The 22,944-nt window shown below is 36.0% G+C and overlaps 2 protein-coding genes across 2 annotated transcripts in view; one reads left to right on the top strand and one right to left on the bottom strand.

The window, feature by feature from the left end:
- LOC136024757 (nucleolar protein 16-like) overlaps positions 1-4,771 on the bottom strand; it is a 33,378-nt gene extending 28,607 nt beyond the window's left edge. Inside the window, exon 1 of the mRNA XM_065700208.1 lies at positions 4,614-4,771. Coding sequence (XP_065556280.1) covers positions 4,614-4,726 — 113 coding nt within the window. The 5' untranslated portion in view covers positions 4,727-4,771. The remainder of the gene's footprint in view (positions 1-4,613) is intronic.
- A 156-nt stretch (positions 4,772-4,927) lies between these two features.
- Positions 4,928-22,944, top strand: LOC136024758 (HIG1 domain family member 2A, mitochondrial-like). The gene is made up of 2 exons (XM_065700209.1): positions 4,928-5,124; positions 22,712-22,944. The coding sequence occupies exons 1-2, from the start codon at positions 4,980-4,982 to the stop codon at positions 22,879-22,881; spliced, it is 315 nt and encodes a 104-aa protein (XP_065556281.1). The 5' UTR covers positions 4,928-4,979; the 3' UTR covers positions 22,882-22,944.

The following is a 22,944-nucleotide window of genomic DNA, read 5'->3' as shown; positions in this document are numbered from 1 at the left end:
AATCACTAAAATGAGGGCAACAAGTAGTCTAGCTTTTGGAAAGGCATGTCTGCCTAGAGTCTCAGGCAGTTTGACCAAGAATTTAGAACTGATGCAGGACTGTTAATTTACCTGGAATGACAGGCAAACAAGCATTCACAGCCTAATAGTGGGGGCCTAACTACCCAGAGTGTTAGGCACCCAATGCACAAGCTCAGATAGCTGATCAAACAAAATATTTAACAGAAAAATCAATTTTCTTGTAGTACCATTTTTCAAAATTCAGTTTGCAGTTTATCAGCAATGCATGATTAACTATTTCCTCAACATTGGCAACAGAAACCATAGATGAGATAATGTTTTCTAAGCTTTGCATTATAGCATTAATCCCTTCAAGAGAGGTAGCATTTCATTTTGAAATGCAAATATATATATCTTCCATTTCATTACAATGCTCATTCAGAGCTGTTCTCAGCAGCTGGGGAAGAGCTTGCTTGGCTGAAGCTCAAGATTTACACCTGGGGCATACCCAAATGCTACCAAGTTGGTTATTCATTTTTGAAAGATACAATATTCAGTGGGGTGACATTGAGAGGCACCATACACATAACCATTGATCACATTCATTACACTGTATAGCACAAGAACTGTTGCCTGGTAAACACCCAGCAACAGTACTTTTATGTATGCCTTTTTCAGGAGTTGTTGGTTTCTGGTGTTTGTAACTTTGTGGAGGAGACATTACACTGGCTGCAGAATTCAAAACTACCCACAGGTCTGCTTTCTCTATAATCAATAGTCAAGTAGGTTAAGGCTACTTGGACAGCAACCATAGGTGGCAGTAGTAGAACTGAAGTTTATTGTCAAATTTTAATGAGCAATTTCACTGGAAGCAGGGAGAATCACTAAAATGAGGGCAACAATTCAAAGTTGAAAATTACTATAGTTTACAATACTCAGCTATCCACAAATATAGGCTACTTAGTAAACACAGCCAGCCATAAAAGTGAAAAGTTCAGATAAATTTACTCAATGAAATTAATCAAAATATAAGAACAACAAATCTTAGCCAATCATCAGATAATTTGGTTTATTTCATTACATTATTTAGTAGGTTATTTTTGTTAAATATAGGATATCGTTGTATACCTATACACAAAGATGGTGGATGCTCCCTCTAAAAATATACCAAAGAATCCTTTATTTGAAAAGCAAACAAAAACTATCTTAGGAAATAAACTTCTTGCTTTGGCCCCCTATTTTGGCCAGGAAAACTATTTAATATTGATCTTTATGGTAGAAACTGTGAGTATCTACACTACACAGAACACTGTTGAAGTGTTCCCCCTTTTTTTCTTACATTATCGTTTAATTAAGATTAGATTTAAAGGAAAATATATTGTCTGACTAAATAAAGGATAAAAATAATAACTTTGTGACATGGACTCAAATTTTACTGATTTAATGTTTACTTTTGTTTAGTCTTGGGACCTTTAAATACAGGATCACATCTACTCTCCTCATACTTTTTAGGCTTAAACATAAAGCATACATATACAATGACTTAGTTTGCCTACTAAGATCTTTTATGAAATTGAAACTATTTAAGGATCCTCAACTTTATAATCCTCAACCAGACAACCAACCAAATCAAGAAGTTGGAAGAGAAAATTTGAGAAAAACTGGCTGAGGATCTTAGGGATAATCTGAAATCTTTCCAGCATTATGCCTCCTAAAATTGCTGCAGCTGATGTAAAGTCCCTGATATCCTGCAAAATAGTCAACCAGTTGCTGATTCAAAGTTGAAATATTCAACCAATAATTCTCATCTGTTTTTTCCTCCTTATCCAGAACTGTTTTCCCCCACCTCCTATATATGATGCATCACATAAGATGCAACCAATTCTGATATCATAGTTCTGAAGGAACTTGTGTCTCTAAAAATGAATAAATCTCCTGGTCTACACTGCATTTATTCTTGTATCCTTCATGAATGTCAAACAGTCTTGTGTCAGCCTCTTTCTTTGCTGCTCAAGTTGTCATTAAATCTTTCCAGACAACCTCTGGATAAAAAAAAAAAAAAATCCCATATCATTCCAATATTTAAGAAAGGTAGAAAGGGCCTTGCTGAAAATTATCAGCCTATTAGTATGACATCAGTGATTGTAGAGGTTCTTGAAGGAATCATCAATTCTGCAGTTATTGGACATCTTGAAGCAAATAACCTCTTACACAGCCCACAGCATGCCTTTGTTCTGGATGATATGTTGATACCAATCTCTTTTAATCTTACAACCACATAACTAAGTTACTTGATACCCAGGTGCCTGTTGACATGATTCTGCTTGACTTTCCTAAAGCTTTTGATAAAGTTCATCATAAGCAACTTGCAATGAAGTGCAGTCAAGCTTGAAGAGAAATCCTTGCTCTGGATCTCTGATTTTCTTTATCTGCAATATCAATGTGTTCAGTTCTTTGATGACTCTGGTAACTGTATTCTTTCTTCCTCTAAGCCTGTTTTGAGTGGAGTTCCTCAGGGAAGTATTTTGGGTCCTATGCTATTTAATATATTCATCAGCAATACTCCTTCCCCTATCAGCAGTAAACTAACACTATACTGACAACCTCAAGCTTCTTGGCCAGCTTTGTCCTGTGTAAATCATTTTCTTCTACAAAATGATCTTGGACTGCTTGGCAAAGGGATTGAGGATTGGCTTTTTGAATTCAATGTTGTCAAGTGCCATGTCATTCACTTTGGCAAAATGAATCCTTGTTGCTCTTATTTTTTCTCAAGCCACCCACTCTTATCTGTGAACAAAGAGCAAGATCTTGGAGTCACTATTGACAATGAATTAAAATTCAGCACTCATGCTAATAAGTCTGCTGGTGCTAGTTCAATTATGGAACTGATTAAGCATACTCTTTCTACTCATTCCCTTAAAGTCATCTGAAAAAAGTCTTCTGTATACAAGACTTGTGTGTCCCAAGTTTGAAGTTAGGGTGTCTCTAGCCTCTCCATATTTTAAAAAATACATATAAGTTTTGGAAATTGTTTAGAGAAGTCCCATCAAAGTGATATAGAGCATGTGGTAGCTTTTCTACCCTGCATGACTAGCAAAGCTGAAACTCCTAGCACTTGTATACAGTGGAAATAGAAGTGATTCCATTCTAGCCCATAGGTTGATGGGGACTAATACTCCCCCAGAATTATTTCTTTCTGTTGCTCCTAATTCAAGAACTAGAGGTCAACAACTGAAACTTGTTAAGCAGTCTACATTATCCACAAACTCTTAGAAGAAACAGTTACTGCTGAATCCATTGACATCTTCATACAAAGGCTGGATGCTGAGTGGTTCTCTGGAGAGTGTAAACTTAACTGGAAAGCTTTTGATCATCCAACTATACCTAGCCACAAAAGAACTTTGAAAACAACTCAATTCACCAACTCTGGACTTTCACAAGGAGAAATTCTTAGATTGCTCTAAACTGCAATTTAAGGTACTATATTAGGCTAGCAATAAAACCAAAAATTGTAACAATAAAAAAGGTAATTCAAGCAATGTAGTTAGCTAGTATAGTGGAAAAATACAAGAAAAGTCAATACAGTAGTGTACTAAGCACTTCTGCCAAGTCATTTTCATTGCTAAAAATAGATTAACCTTCCACATAAATTACAAAAAAAAACAACAACAAAAGTAGTAACAAACATTTTCCATTAATTTACAAGCTAGGCTAGAAGATGACCAGCCTAATCTTAACTATCCATATCATATCCAAGATTAGGAGCCTACTGTCTGTGTCTATGAAAAGATTATTTGATCAAAACATTTACACTGTAAACAGCACTATAGGGCTCTGAAGAGAGGCCCCCTCAAGAAAATAATAGTCAAGTAGTCTAAATGAAAAATTTCCAGTTCCAAAAGTTGTAGGGAGGTATATGGACTATCATTGAGTCCTTTCACCTCTTTGACTCCTTCATCAGAAAAGCTAGCCACTAGAATAACTATCCTGCTCCAGTCAGCAAACAATGAGTATACACTATTATATAGAGTAATACACTATCATTGATTGCAGGAAGTGCAGGTACCTGAGCTACCTATCCCCAGAAATTTCAGACCACTAGGCCAGCTGGTACCAATACAGCTCTTCCTACTCACTCCTGCTCTCTTCTGTACAATCAAAATCTAAATTACCTTAAATTGCACTTGGAGCAATATAAGGATTTTTAATAGACTTTTATCTAAACATAAATCATCTACTTTAAAATTGACTTCTTCATGCTAATTAATCAAACAGTAGCCTATATACACATGATTAAGATTGAAAAGGAGCATAGGCATCTGTATTAGTCTCAAGTGGCTTAGTACTACAGAGAGCTGTCAGCAATAGTAGCAGCAATTAGCCTACTTGAGATTTGACAATGTCTGAGTACCAGGCCTATGGTGTTATCCAAATTGGGTGAGGGACAGTTAAACACATTTCCTAGGTTATAAAAAACAGGCATAAATAAATTACTAAGGCTAAAGTGTTCATACTGTATTGCTAACTCAAATGAAGTTCTAGCCTTGAAAACCAATTAGGCTAGACGTGACTAAAAACAATCTAAAGTACAAAAGAGGCTAGTTTCAACTTACTTTACACATTCTAACTTGTTTCGCGTTCGTCTGTTATTTTTTCTTCTATTCCTGCTGGCTGAAAAATGAAACCTTTTCCTAGCCTTGCTTCTTTTGGTTGTGCATTTCGCCATGACTATTCTTTTTAAATATTGCGCCTAAATTATGCCCTTTAAGAAAATGTATATTAAGTAAAATAATAAATAACAAAATTACTGTTATGGAATAATTTGATAAATGATGACTTATTTCATTGGTATTTTCGACTCCGAATCTAAATTTCAGACCTAACCAATTTTTGTCCCAGTTTTACTTCTTTCTTAGGGAATAAAATTTTCCATGAAATTATGATTTTCAGTTTTATGCAGAAAATTTAAATTAATAGAAATGGGGAACAGTACAAATGATGCAGAGCTAGAATGGATAAGAGTAAGAGAGGAAGTGGGGTTGGGTCCAGCTGATGCATTACATAATGAGACATTTAAGGAAAAAATGAAAAGGAAGTTTTCAGAGAACCCTTTTATTCCAATAGGTATGCTACTTCTTTTAGATTAGCCAACCTAGAATTGTGCTTTTATGTTTATACCTGACTCCTTTCATATTGATCAGCCTGTTGAAACCTTGTTGAATGAATCTTCTTGAGTACGTATTGCAAGGTTTGCTAGGCTACTATTATGAGTGACTATGGCCCAACAACATAGGCTAGGTGCAGAGCTAGGTGCTTCTTGAAAAATTTAGATTCTATAGGCTGTAGGCTATATTTGTTTAATCCTTTCTGTTTAAGCTTTTCCTCTAAAGGTTACAGTAGCCTATATGACTTAATATCTGGTAAAATTCTATCTAGGCTAGTTAGGGGTAAATTTATAGCTGACATCATAATGTAGCTAGGATGAGTATTCAAGTCTCCAACACTCTTGGCTGGTTATTCTCAGTAACCTTGATCATCTCATTAAGAATATAATAACCACACCAGTTAGTAATAGTTGTAGAAATTTCTGTCTTGTCAATTGTTAAGCAGTATATTAGAAACCCAGGTTACAACAATCTGCAAAGTAAAGCATAATATAAGCACAAGCATAGCAAAACATAAGCTAAAGCATATGCACAACATAGCAGTTACATCTCCTTTCTTCTGGACACTTTAACATGACAACAAAACTTAACCAAAATCTTCCATTTACATGTATCCACCCTTTCTTCCCCAAAAAGTGAAAAGAAAGGAAATAAAAACAAAAAAGAAACAAAAAACAACAACAACATCTTATAAATTAAGGCTTTTATAGAGGTTTGATTATTCTCCCAAGATGTGTCATGGTGGGTGGTGGTACTTTGTCCTGAATGTGGCTACTGACTTTTGGGCTTGACCCTGGGGCTTGAATAAGGACAGTTGGGGGTTGGCTTTTTGATGGGGTTGAGAATGCATTTGGAGATGATGTGGAACTCAACTGCAGTACCCCATTTGAGTTGGTATGCTGATATTGTTCTAAATCTGTGTCATCTGGGGACATTCTCAGGTATTTTTGGTTTCAATGATATGCTTTCATATCTTGAGTTTGCATGACATATTATCTTGGCAGTTCGTGTTTGTACAACACAACAGCTGGTTCCCAAGATTTTCCTTGGATCTGTGCTTCCACAGATTGCCCTTGTTTCAGTTCTTGAAGGTCCTTTGAGTGACAATTGTAGTACTTTTGTTGCCTTAGTTGGCACTCCAGGCAACTTTCAACAAATTTACATTTGGGAACTATTTTGGGAGTGAGATGCTCAAGGGTACAGGGTATTGTTGATTGCAAGTTCCTACTCATTAATAGCTGGGCAGGAGATGCCATTCCATCTACTGGGGTATTTCTGTACTCAAGAAGGGCATTGCTCATTTTGCTTCTGCAAAATTGGGTCTTCTTTATCATGTTTTTTGCTATCCCAATGGCTTTCTCTGTCAATCCGTTTGACTGGGCATGATAGGGACTTGATGTTCTGTGCTCAATGGGCCACCTGTTGGTAAAGTCTTGAAATATAAGGGAGTTGAAATGTGGACCATTGTCTGAAGTAATGATGCAAGGGATCCCACACCTTGCAAAATGGTCTTTTAGATGGGATATGACTTGATGGGATGAGGCAGCTGTCCCTATTTGATCAACTTTGAAAAATCAACTGTAATAGTCAACCGTAACGAGGAAGTGACTTCCTTCCAGATAGAACATGTCTATTCCAACATGTTCCCATGGGTGGTTAGGTATACCATGAGGCTTGAGAGATTCTTTCTGGTTGTTCCTTTGGTATGCTTGGTATGCTGGGCAACGTTTGATATATTCTTTGATACTTTCAGTCATCCCTGGCCAATAAACAATTGTTCTAGCCCTTTGCTTCATTTTTTCAATACCGAGATGGGAAGCATGCATGCTGTGCAAGATATCAGGGTGGAGGATTTTGGGGATTACTAAGCAATCTCCTTCTAGAATGATTCCATCAATCACAGTGAGTTCATGCTTGGAATTGAAGTATTCTGCGATGAGGGAAGGTGTTTGAGCTTTTGTTGATGTCCATCCTGATTTGATTGTGTCTGCAAGACATGCTAGGATAGGGTCTAAGAGTGTTTCTTTCTTCAATTGCAATAGCCTTGCCAGACTGATGGGAATGAGGCTCATGATGGAGTGGACATATGATTCAATTTCTTTTTGTAGACTTTCATCTTGGCTTTGAAGGTATAGGCAGGACAGTGTGTCTGGGACTGGGATCTCTTTACCAGGCCAGAAAATGACCATAAGATCATATGGCTGAATCTGGAGCAACATTCTTTGGAAATGAGGAGATGATTTTTGCAATGGTCAATTAATAAGCATTTCAATTGGTTTGTGGTCAGTGACTACAACAAAGCTATGGCCGTACAGGTACTGATGGAAGTGACAAAATCCAAAAATGATGGCACAAAGTTCCTTTTCAATCTGAGAGTATTTCTGCTCTGTTGTATTCAATGAACAGGAGGAAAACAAAATGAAGTTCTTGTTCCGAATAAGGACTGCTCCAAGGCCTGATTTGGAAGGATCAACTTGTAGCTCTAGGTTACCAACTGAGGGATTAAAAGGGGATATGGTGCTACATATTGATTTTTTGATGGTATTGAATGCATTGTCATGTACTTCTTCCCATACAAACTTCTGCTGCTTTGATAGAGTTTGTAGTGGTTTGTTCTGGGATTATAGATTTGGGATGTAACAGGACAGGTAGTTTAGCATCCCTAATAATGTCTGAAGTTCCTTGTGGTTGCATGGTCAGGGCATTTCCTTCAGTGCATTAACTTTGTTTGGATCTGGATGGATGCCATCCTTAGAGATCACATGACCAAAGTAAGGTATTGATTCAGACCTGAGTATGCATTTTGCTTTATTCAATTTTACAGTCCGTTCTCTGGCTCTGGTGAGTGCAGCTTGTGTGTTCACATCATGTTCAGTTTTGGATTTTCCTGAAATTGTGATATCATCAACTATGACTGAGAATCCGGGTACCCCCTCTAATGCTTCTTCCATTTGCCTCTGGAATTCATCTTGAGCGGAAATCAGGCCAAAGGGCATCCTCCTGAATATAAATCTCCCAAATGGTGTTGCAAATGTTGTGAGCTCTGATGATTCTTCATCAAGAACTAGAGAACAGTACCCATGCCTTGCATCAAGTTTTGTGAAGAATTTTGCTCCTTCATGCTTTTGAATAGCCTCATCAAAGGTTGGCATAAGATGGTGTGGCCTTTTTATAGCTTTATTCAGGTCATGTGGGTCAATACAGATCCAAACTGACTTGTCTGGTTTCTCAACAATAACAACATAATTAACCCAGTCTGTAGGGTGAGTGACCTTTTCAATGACACCTAGGCATTCCATACGCTCTAGTTCTTCCTTGAACCTTGGTAGGACTGCAACAGGGATGCGTTTTGTTGGTTGGACTGTTGGTTGTGCTCCTTCTTTCAGAACAATCTTGCATTCACCTTTCAATTTCCCAATTCCATCAAAGAGATCTGCAAATTCAGTAAACAGGTTGTATGATGACTTGTTGAGAGTAAAGATGCATTTTATCAGCTGCAACTTACGACTAGCAACGAATCCCAAGATTGGTTTGGGTGCTTCTTCTACTATGAAAAAGGTAAGCAGCTCACTGTTACCATTGTTGTGGGAGCAAAAGAGCTGGCAAGTACCAAGTACTGGGATCTTCTGTCCACAGAAACTGGTAAGGATTTGGTGGGTAGGGTGTATCTGTGGGCTAGGCTTGATGTTGTTCAGTAGAGATTTTGTGAGGATGTTGGCTTGAGCCCCAGTATCTACCTTGAATCTGATGCTGATTTGTTGGTTGATGTGCAGGACTGAGTAGGATTGGTCATCTGCATTTTCTATTGACACCTCATGAATAAAGAGTTCATCATCACTGCACCTTATATCATTCAGGTCTGCTCTGTTTGACTTGATCGCGTTGATAGATTTCTTTCCACTTCTGCATACTTTTGCGAAATGGTTCATTTTGTTGCACTTGCTGCAAATTTTCCCTTTTGCAGGACATTTGTGCATGGGTGAATAATCACCACCACACAAATAGCAATCTTGTCTTCTCGCCATGTTGGGTCTGGCAGTTCCTTTGGATTGTTTGTTATACTGGACGAAGTCGATTTCCTGCTTGATTTGTATTTTGTGGTTGGATGTTGCTGCTGTTGACATTGACTTTAGTTGTACCTGGGTTTCTGTGTGGGCTCGAACAGTAGTGATTGCTTGGGGAAGAGTTAATGTTGGTCCCATCTGCAGTAGTTTTTCACGTATCTTTGGTGACTTAACTCCACAGATAAGTCTATCTTGTACCATTTCATCACGGATGGCAGCACTGTACTCGCAATCACGAACCAAAAGTTTTAGATCTGTCACTTACTGTTCCACAGTTTCAATGTTGTTCTGATCCCGTTTGTGGAAAACATAACGTGAGAAGATTGGATTTGCAGATGGACTAAAGTATTCATCAAACTTTTACATATACACTGCAATATGGTTTTTTTCAGCCTTGGTGAGAGACCAGGTGCTGAAGATGTCCCGTCCTTTCTCACCAAGCCATATTAGTAAAAATGCACATTGAACAGTCTCTGTCTTTCCACTCAAGGGGCCTGCAAACATGAGTGTTGCATGGCTTTTGAATCTATTCCAAGCTTCCTTGAGGTTGTCTGCTTCCCAATTGAGTTCAGGGTATGGGACAGTGGATTCCATTTTTCTGACACCATGTAGAAATTTCTGTCTCGTCAATTGTTAAGCAGTATATTAGAAACCCAGGTTACAACAATCTGCAAAGTAAAGCATAATATAAGCACAAGCATAGCATAGCAAAACATAAGCTAAAGCATATGCACAACATAGCAAGCAGGAGGATGTTACATAGTGACCATGTAGAATATATGCCTACCAAACAACCCTCTTCTAAGCAACAAAAATATATAAACTACAAACTAGTCTATGAAAAATTTGCCAATGTCAACTAGGAGAAAGTTTGTTACAGATAATGTTGACAAGAGTTGTTCAAATGTAAAAACAGAAATTCTACTTCTTGAAAACTCTTACACCAGAATTTTTCATTCAAAAAGTTTATCTTTTTTGGTAAAATTCTAGTTAATTGACTTCTTGCTATCCTAGAAAGGTTTTAGTTTAGGAAAATGAAACTTTCAGGGATATATCTCCAGACTAAAGTATGTCCTGGTAAGGTGTTTTGAAGCAACTACCTCCACTTCTTCTCCCTCTAGAGGGCCCTGACTTTTCATGACCTTTAAAAATATGTGTGTTATAAAAGTGAAACCTTGCAAAATAGATCCTCTGCTTAATTGATGTACAACAAGACTGTTTTTAGCTTCATAACTTTGCTCAGTTCCATTTTATAAGGTTTTAAAGATATGCAAATACATTTCTAAATTTTGAAAAAAAAATATTGATATGGCTCAAAATTCTACTCAAATAGCAGGAATTTTATTTTCAGAACTAAAGGCTGAGAAAAAGCAACTAGTAACTAAGAATTAAGGTAAAATGTTATTTTGTCAAAGTTTCATTAGGTATAGATAGACCTGTCATGTAGGCAAATTTCAGGGCCCTCTAGAGGGAGAAGGAGTGGAAGTGGGTACTTTAAAATACCTTCCCGGGACATACTTTAGCCTGTAGACCCATCCTCGAAAGCTTCATTTTCCTAGCCTAAACCCTTTCCGAGATAGCAAGAAGTCAATTAACTAGAATTTTGCCCCTTTTTAACTACCAAAGTAAACAAGCTAATCAACAGGAAACAAGTCATAATCAAAATCTTGTCATAATCAAATAACTAACCAAATAAAGGTGTTGAAGAACAGGTTTGAGGAGAAATTGGACAAGGAAGATAAGGATAACCCTAAATTATTCTGGCATTATGCCACTCAAAAATGTAGCAGCAGGTGCACAGTCCCTGATATCCTTCACAATAGTCAGTCAGTTGCTGATTCTAAGCTGAAATTTTCATACCAATGGTTGTGTTTTCAGGCACAAGGTTTGAAGAATGTTTTTAGCTGGTTGAACAAAAATCATTTTCAGGTTCTTGTTCAACCCAGCAAATTTTAAAGTGTTTTCATATTACAAGTTCCAAGCATGGTTGAACACAGGTTGTGAGAAGACATTTGCTATGCTGAACATGGTATTCAAATCAATAATCTACAAAACCTGTGTCAAACTCCATGTTGGATATGGGTGGCCTGAAAACAAGATAGAACCAATTCAGATTACTGATACATTGGTTCTAAAGGCACTTACATCCCTCAAACTGAATAAATCTGATGGTCCAGATAGCATTCACACACATATCCTAATGTTGTACAGTTTTGTGTCAATCTCTTTCCCTGCTGTTCAAACTATCATTAAATCTTTCCAGACTACCTCTAGATTGGAAAAAGGTAGAAAGGACCTTGCTGAAAATCATCAACCCATTAGCCAGACATCATCAGTTGTTAAAGTTCTTGAAAGAATAATCAACTATGCAGTTCTTAAGCACCTTAAAGCAAATAATGTTTTACATCTCCTTGAGTCATATGACCATATCACCAAGTTGCTTGATATTAGGGTGCCTGCTGGCATGATTCTTCTTGACTTTTCTTAAGGGGGTGATTAAGTGAACTGATGGAACTCGAAAATCCCATGTTAAATTGAAAATTTATATTTAAAAAGTACTCAAGTATTCATTGGCGGAAGATGCCGCTTTTAATATCAGGCCATAGCTTCTTGAAGATGCTACAAAATGTTTGAAAGGATTTTGTTCTATTTCCTCTAATTGCTTAGAAATCTTAGAAAATGTCTAGGTATTTTTCACAAGTGTACTCTATGAAGGATATTGCTTTTGGAACAAAATTGGTACTATCATGTGCAGAAGACAATAACCTATAAGATGATTGGAACCATTTTTTGATGTATTTTCCTGTTTTCTAACAGTCCCCTAGAATATTTTCAGCTACCTGAAATTTTTACACGTCGGTTGCCATAAAGAATCGTTTCAGATCGCCGATAATAACCCCTAGAGACGAGAATGACAAGCTGGAATAATCAGCGGCTTGTTAATAGTGTGAAATTTTCATAAATTATTTCAATGCAATGAAGAAACATAGAAATGAGAAATAGTCAGGAGCCTTCAGGAAAGTTATGCACACAAAGCCGAAATCATGGGGAAAATTAAATCAAAGCGAGGTATGGAACTGCGAAACTGCGAGAAATTTAGGGATAGGCTAGTGGATAAAGAACCGAAAAGAGTCTAAGGCGGACTATTGCATGGAAGTTGGAAAGAATGGACTGGTCAACCCCAAACGAGGCCACGACTACTTTTACCAAGTACAATCAGTCAGCTTGAATGTGCTCAGCTATATACTTGCTTTTTCATGATTTTTACCCAGAAAGACTTCTACATTGAAAAGATAGACCGCAATCCAGGCTTTTGGACCGAAAAGATTTTTCCCAAGCTGAAATGATTCTTCATTGATGCTTTGATCCCAAAGTTCCACAGGGGGTTCCAATACAAGAGCCGTACTTATAAGATTAATTGTCTAATACCGGTAACAGGAAAATTCATTTTCCTTACATTCTATCCTTCTTTGTAGTTACATACTTAATTGTATTGTCATTTGAAATAAAATACCTTTGTTTATATTGCTTGTCCTCCAACTTTATCAAACAGTTCGTAGTAACGAACTGTAGTAAAGAGCGACCCGGCTCAATAGTAACCGAAACTCTAAAAAATGGAATTTTGGTACCAATAGCTACATCAAAAGAATCGCATTTTAATGCTGATTTTAAATATATTAAATAAAAAAACAAGTTTTTTCAACTGAAAGTAAGGAGCGACATTAAAACTTAAAACGAACAGAAATTACTTCGTATATAAAAGGGGCTGCTTCTTCATCAACGCCCCGCTCTTTACGCTAAAGTTTGACTCTTTCTCCCAACTCTTCTTTTTAAAACAGTAAAAAACTTTAGCGTAAAGAGCGGGGCGTTGATGAGGAAGCAGCCCCTTTTATATACGAAGTAATTTGTGTCCGTTTTAAGTTTTAATGTCGCTCCTTACTTTCAGTTGAAAAAACTTGTTTTTTTATTTAATTTCTGAATGTTTTTGAATAAATGCATGTTTTGATTTTGGCTCTCCGCAGAGTAATAATTGAAACAAAATTTGAATTTTTTTTTTTTTTTTTTTTTTGCTGAATGGCTTACTCATAATTTTGATCGAATGATTTTGGGAAAAAAGAGCGGGGGAGGAAGCCTAGTTGCCCTCCAATTTTTTGGTTAATAAAAAAAGGCAACTAGAAATTTAATTTATTACGAATGGTTTTATAAGTAAAAGATACACGTAACTTATAAACTAGCTTACGTGAAGAATTTTTTATTCTCATATTTTTATTACACATATGAGAGGGTTCACCCCGTCGTCAGCACCTCTCTCTTTACACTAAATCTTAAATTTTGGCCCAATTAATTAAGAATGACCCCTGAATCACAAAAGCCGTAGAATAAATAGTTGACATTACTAAAAATACTTTAGCGTAAAGAGCGAGGTATTAGGAGGAGGTGAGCCCCTCATATGGGTAATAATTTCTGTTCGTTTTAAGTTTTGATGCTGCTCTTTACTTCCAGCTGAAAAAAACTTTTTCATATATATTTTTTCAATGTTTTTTTTTAATAATGTTAGTAAATCCTGCGCTCCCTTCATGGAAATTTTCTTCCCCCATGACCAAGTCCTCGATGGAAAGTTCCCCCAGTATATCCCCCTCTTTTCGACCCCTCTCCCCGACCAAAAAATTCTCCTGAAAACACCTGTACACTTCCCAATAACCATTACTATATGTAAAAAAATCCCCCAAACCAAAAAAATCCCCCTGAAAACGTCTGTACACTTCTTAGTAACCATTACTATATGTACACACAGGTCAAAGATTGTAACTTGCAGCCCCTCCAACGGGGACTGCGGGGGAGTAGGTCGGCCCCAAATACATAGTTATTGGGTTTTTCGACTATGGTGAATAAAATGGCTATCTCAGAATTTTGATCCGGTAACTTTGGGTAAGAATGACCGTGGGAGGGGGCCTAGGTGCCCTCTAATTTCCCATCACCCCTGGAAAAAAAAAAAAGAAATAAACACGCATCTGTGATTTGTCTTCTGGCACAAAATGCGAAATTCCACATTTTTATAGATTGGGGCTTGAAACTTCTACGACAAGGTTCTCTGATACGCTGAATCTGATGGTGTGATTTTCGTTTAGATCGTATGACTTTTAAGGGATGTTTCCCCCTATTTTCTAAAATGAGGCAAATATTTTCAGGCTCGTAATTTTTGATGGGTAAGACTATTCTTGATGAAACTTATATATTTAAATCAGCATTAAAATGCCATTCTTTTGATATAACTATCGGTATGAAAATTCCATTTTTTTAGAGTTTTGGTTACTATTGAGCCTAGTCGCTCCTTACTACAGTTCGTTACTACGAACTGTTTAAAAATGTGGAATTTTTCATTTTTTGTCAGAAGGCAGATCACGGATGCGTGTTTATTTGTTTTTTTTTCAGGGGTGATCGTATCGACCAGTGGTCCTAGAATGTTGCGATAGGGTTCATTCTAACGGAAATGAAAAGTTCTAGTGCCCTTTTTAAGTGACCAAGAAAATCGGAGGGTGCCTAGGCCCCCGTCGCACGCTAATTATTTTCCAAAAGTCACCGGATTTAAATTCTGAGATGACCTACTCCCCCACAGTCCCCATGGGAGGGGCTACAAGTTACTAACACTGACCAGTGCTTACATATAGTAATGGTTATTGGGAAGTGTACAGACGTTTTCTGGGGCGTTTTCATTTGGTTTGGGGCAGGGGTTGAGAAGAGTGGGATATGTTGGGGGAACTTTTCACGGAGGAATTTGTCATGGGGGAAGAAAATTTCCATGAAGGGAGCGCAGGATTTTCTAGCATTGTTAAAAAAAACAATGAAAAAATAAATATGGCAAAGTTTTTCAACTGAAAGGAACAGAATATTCCTGTTATTATTTTCTTGAAAATATTAATTCCTGTAAATATTCCATAATAATTTCTGTTAAAAGGAACAGAAATTATTACGCATATGAGGGGCTCACCTCCTAATACCTCGCTCTTTACGTTAAAGTATTTTTAGAAATTCCAACTATTTATTCTACGGCTTTTGTTATTCAGGGGTCATTCTTAAGAAATTTTGACAAATTTTAAGCTTTAGCGTGAAGAGTGAGGTACTGACGAGGGGGTGAAACCCCTCATATATGCAATAAAAATATGAGAATACAGAAGTTTCTTTACGTAAGCTAATTTGTAAGTTGCGTATATCTTTAACTAATAAAATTTATTTTTACTTAAATTTTAAGTAAAAAATTAAAAAAATTTTAAATTAAAAAAAAATTTAAATCTTAAAATTTTTATTTTACTTTAAATAATAAAATCTTATTTTTACCCAGCCAAATATATTACTATTTCTCGGCTGAAACATCTCACCAAAGGAAGCTGTCAATCAAAACCTTTGACAAGACTTGATAATTGGTACTATTTGAAGTTTTGACAACCAACGGTCTCTAGAGAATTAAAAGACAGAAGGCTAACCTTACTTCAATTCTGAAGCTCGATGTTTTCAAGTTCACTTAATCACGGCCTTAAGCTCTTGACAAAGTGTGTCACAAGCAGCTTGCAATGAAATTACATGCAGTCAAGCTTGAAGAGAAATCCCTGCTCTGGATCCTTGATTTTCTTTGTTTGTGATCTCAATGTGTACAGTTTGATGATTATGGTAATTGAATTCTTTCTTCCTCTATGCGCATTCTGAGTGGAGTTCCTCAGGGTAGCGTTTTGGGTCCTATGCTATTTAATATCTTCATCAATGAAGCTCCTTCTATTATGAGCAGTAAATCAACTCTTTATGCAGATGACCTGAAGTTTCTTGGACCAGCTTTGTCCTGTGAAGACCATACCCTGCTTCAAAATAATCTTCAACTGCTAGGTCAATGGGCTGAGGCCTGGCTTCTTGAATTCAATGTTGCCAAGTGTCATATAATTAACTTTGGCAAACTGAATCCTGACTACCCTTATCTTTCTTAGGCCAACCACTCTACTCTGTAAATAATGAGCAGAATGTTTGCGTCACTATTGACAATAAATTAAAATTTAGCTCTCATGATAAGAGGTCTGCCACTGGGACTGATTCAACCATAGAACTGGTTAAGTTTACTATTTCCTCTTGTGCATCCTAAGCTTGAAGTTGGAATGTCTCTTGCCTCCCCTTATTTTTAAAAAAGGCGTAAAAGTTCTTGAAGATGTGCAGGGACATGTGACTAAAGTGATATCTGGCATATGGGAGCTTTCCTACCCCCTAAGACTATCAAAGCTGAATCTGCCTACACTTGTTTATATGGGAAATAGAGAGGACACCATTTTGGCCTACTAGCTATTGAGGGCTAATACTCTCCCAGCATTATTCCCTGTTGTTGGTACCAACTCAAGAACTAGGGGTCATCACCTGAAACTTGTCAAGCAGTCTACAATATCTAGAGTCTGCACTCAATTCTTTTCATCAAACAAGAAGCAATTATCTATAATGTCCCAGAACAATTTAGCTCTAATTCAAGAAGATTAATGCTAAATCTAATTCATGATTTTTAATGGTTATTGGTGAATAATGATTTCAAAAGGTGTGATAGAATTTTTGCTGGCAATAAGAGATTTTGTATAACTTCAGCTCCCCTCACCCTGCATTATATAATTGGCTTCTCCATAATAGAATAGACACAAGATGCTGCCTACGCTTGTGAAAACACCCCATAGTCACCAAAATTTTAAAAGGGTGTCTATAAAAAAAAAAAAAAAAAAAACAACTGGATATTGAGAAAAAATTGCCATTTGTAGCTGGTAATTATTATTTTCCTTGGTCTTAATTCTTAAATGTTATTTACAAAGCTAATTTATCAAAAATTTCAAAAAAAGCACTAGAAACACTTCAAATAATGTCAGTTTTAAGGTGTTTCAGACTTTTTTCAAAAATGTTACAGATTTGTTTTCTTGTGAACATTGTAGTATTTACACTAAGGGAAGTAATAGTTACTATTCCTGAATCAGCTGCAAATGACAATTTTTCCTCACTTGACAGTTTTTTTTTTGTAAAACAAGCTTTAGGCAACTATGGAATGTTTTACTTTTGGGGCCATCAGAAACAATTATTGAACTATGAAAGAGCAAATGAAAAGATGGTAAATATCCATAGCAACAGACAATTCAAATAGCTATGAAAAAAACTTAACTCTACTATCAGAATTATATCCTGAATCCAAATATGACATTTGTTTCCATCACAAATTCTTTTCAAAAATACTTTTAACTTTCATAATTTGTTTGGTGTTTGCCTAGAAACGTTACTCCACATGAGGAAACATGTTAAAAAAAATCTTACTTTATAATATGCAGAATAATCATAGTTAACACATTTTGCATGAAGCTTCTTTTTTTTACTTTACCGCCAACCCTTCTACTGTGCAAATTTGTCGAGAGAAGGAAACATATTAAAAAAAAACAATTCTGATTTCATAATATCAGAATAATCAAAGTTAATATATCTTGTAGTCTATGGTTGCGGCCTTTTTATACTTTACCCCCAACTCTCTCCTTTATGTGCAAATCTATAGCCAAACTATAGATTTTGAATGCATTCAACCACCATTTCTAGCTTCAAAACCAGTTCTTGTTTTGTCACAACTGATTCAATTCACAGGAAAATAAGTTGAAACAACTAAGACACAGATAGGAAATATATAGTTTTGGCTATATATTTGCTCACCAGGGGGGGGGGGTAAGGTATAGCAGGGCTGCATTCAAAATGCGTTGACTATGATTATACTGTATGTTATGAAGTAAGAATTGTTTTCTTAAGAAAGGAAAAATCTAATTTGGGTTATATATTTGCATATTATGTTGAGGGGTGAGGTTGCAGTAAAAAAAGTTTAATGCAAAATGTGTTAACCATAATTATTCTGCATATTATAAAGTAAGAATTGTTTTCTTAACATCTTTTCTTTTGTAGAGTGAGGTTCCTAGGCAAACACCATTTGTTTCACATCTTTTGTTGAGGAGTGACTATTTATGTCATTAAACAGAAAAATCTAAGGATTTCTCCTTGTAGATCTCCAGAATGAGGACTTGAGTTGTATACAAAATTCATTAGTGACTGGACAGTGTTCCATGTTCAGTAGCATTCTAATTGAGTTTACACTCTTTAGAGGACCTCTCAGCATCAGGCCTTCATGTGAAACATCAACAGATTCAGCAGTAACTGTTTTATTGGATAGTATATTCCAGCTGTTGACAATGCATGATGAAAAGAATTGAGTATGGACTCTACATATTGTAGACTGCTTGACAAGTTTCAGGTGAGGACCTCTAGTTCATGAGTTGGTACCAACAGTAGGGAATAATGTAGGAGAGTATTAGCCATCAATAGCTTGTAGGTTAAACTGGCATCCCTTTATTTCTCCTGTAAACAAGTGTAGGAGATTTAGCGTTGATAGTCTGATAGGGTAGGCAAGCTCTTGTGTTACGAGGGGGGGGGGGGTAAATAGAATTTATTTGGGTGTTTGTTTTGAGGGAGGATTGTTGCTATGAGGTATTTGGGATTTTTCTAGATCTTGGTAGCTTAATGTTGATATGAGATGTGGGAGCTAAATTGCTAACAGACTAAGAAGGCTCTGTAGATAATCCCCAGTAATCTGGGAGACAGAATCATCTCAGTGATGTTCAGGTCTCCTAAACAGTATAGATTCCCTTGGGACTGTACCTGAAGACTAGAGGAACTGTACCTGATGCCCTAGTATGTAGACAAAGATGATTAAAGACAATAATTTTTATTTTCGTACTTACATACAACTTTGGATAAAACAACTTCAATAATGTATTGCATGAAATGGTACATGTGAACGCCAGTACTCAACTAATTTTCTGGCTACCTGCATTGCGCTAATATATCACTCAAACTGGATTTCTAAAACAAGGACTTGGCAGAAGACCTGGGCAGGTGACCTCTACTGCAAATGTCGCAATACGACTGGTATTTCCGAATCATGAGGCATTAACCAGTCTCCACTCCCAAGAGACAAAAAAAAGAAGTATTTTCTCTTCTGGTTTTTTGAGTTCAAAGGTTTATATGAATCAGTAATAAAGACTTGACTTTGATTAGCTACTTCAAAAAAGCAAGCTTTCAGCTTGTTTTGCTTACCACAACAAATAATTCGACTTGTGCTAAGGGTGTTGAATTTAACTTTAGAACTTATAGATGCTTTGAAGAGTCTTAATTTTAAATTTACTAAAGGGGTAAGAACGAGAAATTTGGTCCTGAATGTACGAGTCTCTAAAGGGGTATGAATGAGAAATTTGGTCCTGAATTTTGTAGAGGGGGGGGGTTGTTTAATTAGAATTTATGTAGGTGTTTGTTTTGAGGGAGGATTGTCGCATTGAGGTATTTGGGATTTTTCTAGATCTTGGTAGCTTAATGTTGGTATGAGATGTGGGAGCTAAATTGCTAACAGAATTTGAAGGCTCTGTAAATAATCCCCAGTAATCTGGGAGACAGAATCATCTCAGTGATGTTCGGGTCTCTTAAACAGTATAGATTCCCTTGGGACCATACCTGAAGACTAGAGGAACTGTACCTGATGCCCTATTACATAGACAAAGATGATTAAAGACAATAATTTTTATTTTCGTACTTACATACAACTTTGGATAAAACAACTTCAATAATGTATTGCATGAAATGGTACATGTGAACGCCAGTACTCAACTCATTTTCAAAAAAGGAAGCTTTTCAGCTTGGTCTAATTTTTGCTTGCCACAAAAAATAATTCGACTTATACTAAGGGTGTTGAATTTAACTTTAAAACTTATAGATGCTTTGAAGAGTCTTAATTTGAAATTTACTAAAGGGGTAAGAAAGAGAAATTTGGTCCTGAATGTAAGAGTCTCTATAGGGGTATGAATGAGAGATTTGGTCCTGAATTTTATAGAGGGGGGGGTTGTTTAAATATAATTTATGTGGGTGTTTGTTTTGAGGGAGGTTTGTTGCTATGAGGGGTTTGCTGGCCTATATGTTACACTTGCATGCCAGATATCACTTTAGTGGCATTTCTCTGCATATCTTCAAAAACTTTGGTGTTAATAGATTTTTTTTAAATAAGGGGAGGCAAGAGAAGTTCGAAGTTCAAGCTTACAACACAGAAGTTCCTTATATAGAAGACTGATGACTTTAGGAGAAAAAGTGGAAATAAAATGCTTAATGAGTCCCATCTTTGAACTAGCCCCAACAGCAGATCTCATATTATGGGGTCTCAAAGGCCTGAAAACAACCCATAGTAATGAAAATTTAAGATGTGTTAGAAAAAAGTGGGCTAGTGAGAAAAACTACCATTTGTAGCCTATTCAGGAATTGTAATTATTATTTTTATCAGTCTGAATAGTAAAATGCTATTTATGAAAAAAATATGTAGAAATTTTTAAAAAGAGGCAGAAACCCCTCAAAGTGATGTCAGATTTACTGTAATGTCACTTTTGAGAGGTTTCAAGCTCTTTTTAAAAGTTCCTGCAAATTTATTTTCAAAATAGCATGTTATTGTTAAGACTAAGGAAAATAATAATTACTGTTCCTGAATCAGGTGTAAATGGCAATTTATCCTCACTAGACTGTTTTGTTTATAAATCACCAGAAGTTCAACTGTACGTGCACTATGTTAATCCTGTCATGTGATCTGTCTGATCCAATCCGGAGTTTTTTGGCTGCACTTAATTGTTTTGAAAGTCTTTTACTTTCAAGCCGTTGTGTTGAAAATTGGTTCAGATTATTTTTTGGACTTCGTTGGGTGTGTACCAGCCAAACAATGGAAAACAATACTTTCAATATTTTTGCATCATTCCCACATGTTTCAGAATAACCCTGTATTTTTTTAAACGTGCCAGATTTGATCGAACACTAATCGCCAGAAGTTCAACTCTACGTGCACTGTGTTAATCCTGTCATGTGATATGTCTGATCCAATCAAGAGTTTTTTGACTCCACTTAATTGTTTTGATAGTCCTTTCCTTCAAGCCGTTGTGTTGAAAATTGGTTAAGATTATTTTCTTGGACTTCATTGGTGTGTACCAGCCAAAAAAAGGAAACGGTCAAAAACGGTAAAACGGAAATTCTGGTTCTTGATTAAGATTTCCAAGAGAGGAATGACAGGGGACATTTTATAGGCAAGGGAAGGGGCTAAGAAGCCTTCAGAATGGCTTTAAAAAAAGGTAGCATGGGCTTTATATCAGAAATATATATATATATATATATATATATATATATATATATATATATATATATATATATATATATAGAATAAATACTTGAAGTAATACTTAAGTACAATTTTCGCAAGTACTTGATATTTGATACTTAAGTAAGAATTTGGAAAGTACTTATTACTTGATATTTAAGAAAAAAAAACAATGAGTTCTTAATACTTGATATTTAAGTAAAAATTTGGAGTACTTGTTGCAGCACTGATATATATATATATATATATATATATATATATATATATATATATATATATATATATATATATATATATATATATATATATATATATATATATATATATATATATATATATATATATATATATCTGGACCTTGAAACTACCATTTCAACTACACTGAACAAAATGGCTACCTCAAAATTTGTATTGGACGTGTCTGGGGAAATGATAGGCAATGGGGGGATGGATGCCCTCCAATCACTCTTGACTATTAAAAATGGTATTAGAACTTGCAATTTTCAGTATTAAAAAGACATTTAGAACTTCTGATTACAAATCTAATGAGCGACATCTGAAGTTAATGCGACCATCCTTTCTATAAAAACCTTAAATGGCCCCAGAGCATAACTTACAACCCTTGGCATGAGAGGTTTTGGGGGTGGGTAGTCATCCTCAAAGACATAATTCTCGGACCTTCGAAATCCTCTTAACAAAATGAATATCTAAAAATTTGATTGGATTTGTTTTTGGGGAAAAGATTGTGGTGGGGGGATAAATGCCCACCAATCACTCTCAACTATTAAAAAGGGCACAAGAATTTGCAATTTCCAATCGAATGAGGTTCTTGTGAAGTTTTTATGACAACTCCGTCTATACAAAAAGCCCTGGTCTATAAATAAATGAATAATGCATTGTTTGTACATCTCTCTTTACTTAGGCAGTGCTATTGTGCTGCCTATGATTCCAGAATGAAAAATCAGATGGATAATGAAGGTTAAGATGTTGTAATCATGGTTATGTACTGCTGATTTTTTTGCATGTGTGGCAGGGATGTCTATTAAAACATAAATTTCATGTATACATTGGATGGCATTTGGAAAAAATTATGGTAAATCATTTCCTGCATCCAGTTAGTCAATAGTATTGTCAGTTTGAAAAAAAATATTTCTGCCTGAATTTCCATTGTAAACGTTGTTTCCTAAAAAGTTATTCAGTTTTCTATTTTTAAAACTTTTGTTCATTAACTTGTTTTTATTTCTAATAAACCAAATTAATTTCAGGTGCTGCTCTGACAATCGCTGCACTAGGTCGTGGTCTGTGGCATATGCAAACAGGAAATGCTAAGAAGTCACAAGTGATGATGCGTGGTCGAATTCTCGCACAAGGTTTTACAGTTCTTGCTCTTGTTGCTGGGGTTTTTATAGCATCTCAGAAAAGTTTGAAGAAATAATTGACAGTTTTTGCTATTTATTCTGTAAATAGACTTCTACGTAGTAAATAAGGATTGGATAAA

This window comes from Artemia franciscana, chromosome 3 (genome assembly GCF_032884065.1).
Source record: "Artemia franciscana chromosome 3, ASM3288406v1, whole genome shotgun sequence".
Lineage (NCBI taxonomy): Eukaryota > Metazoa > Arthropoda > Branchiopoda > Anostraca > Artemiidae > Artemia > Artemia franciscana.
Note: the sequence above shows the minus strand (reverse complement) of the source record. Positions and strands in the feature narration are given on the sequence as shown.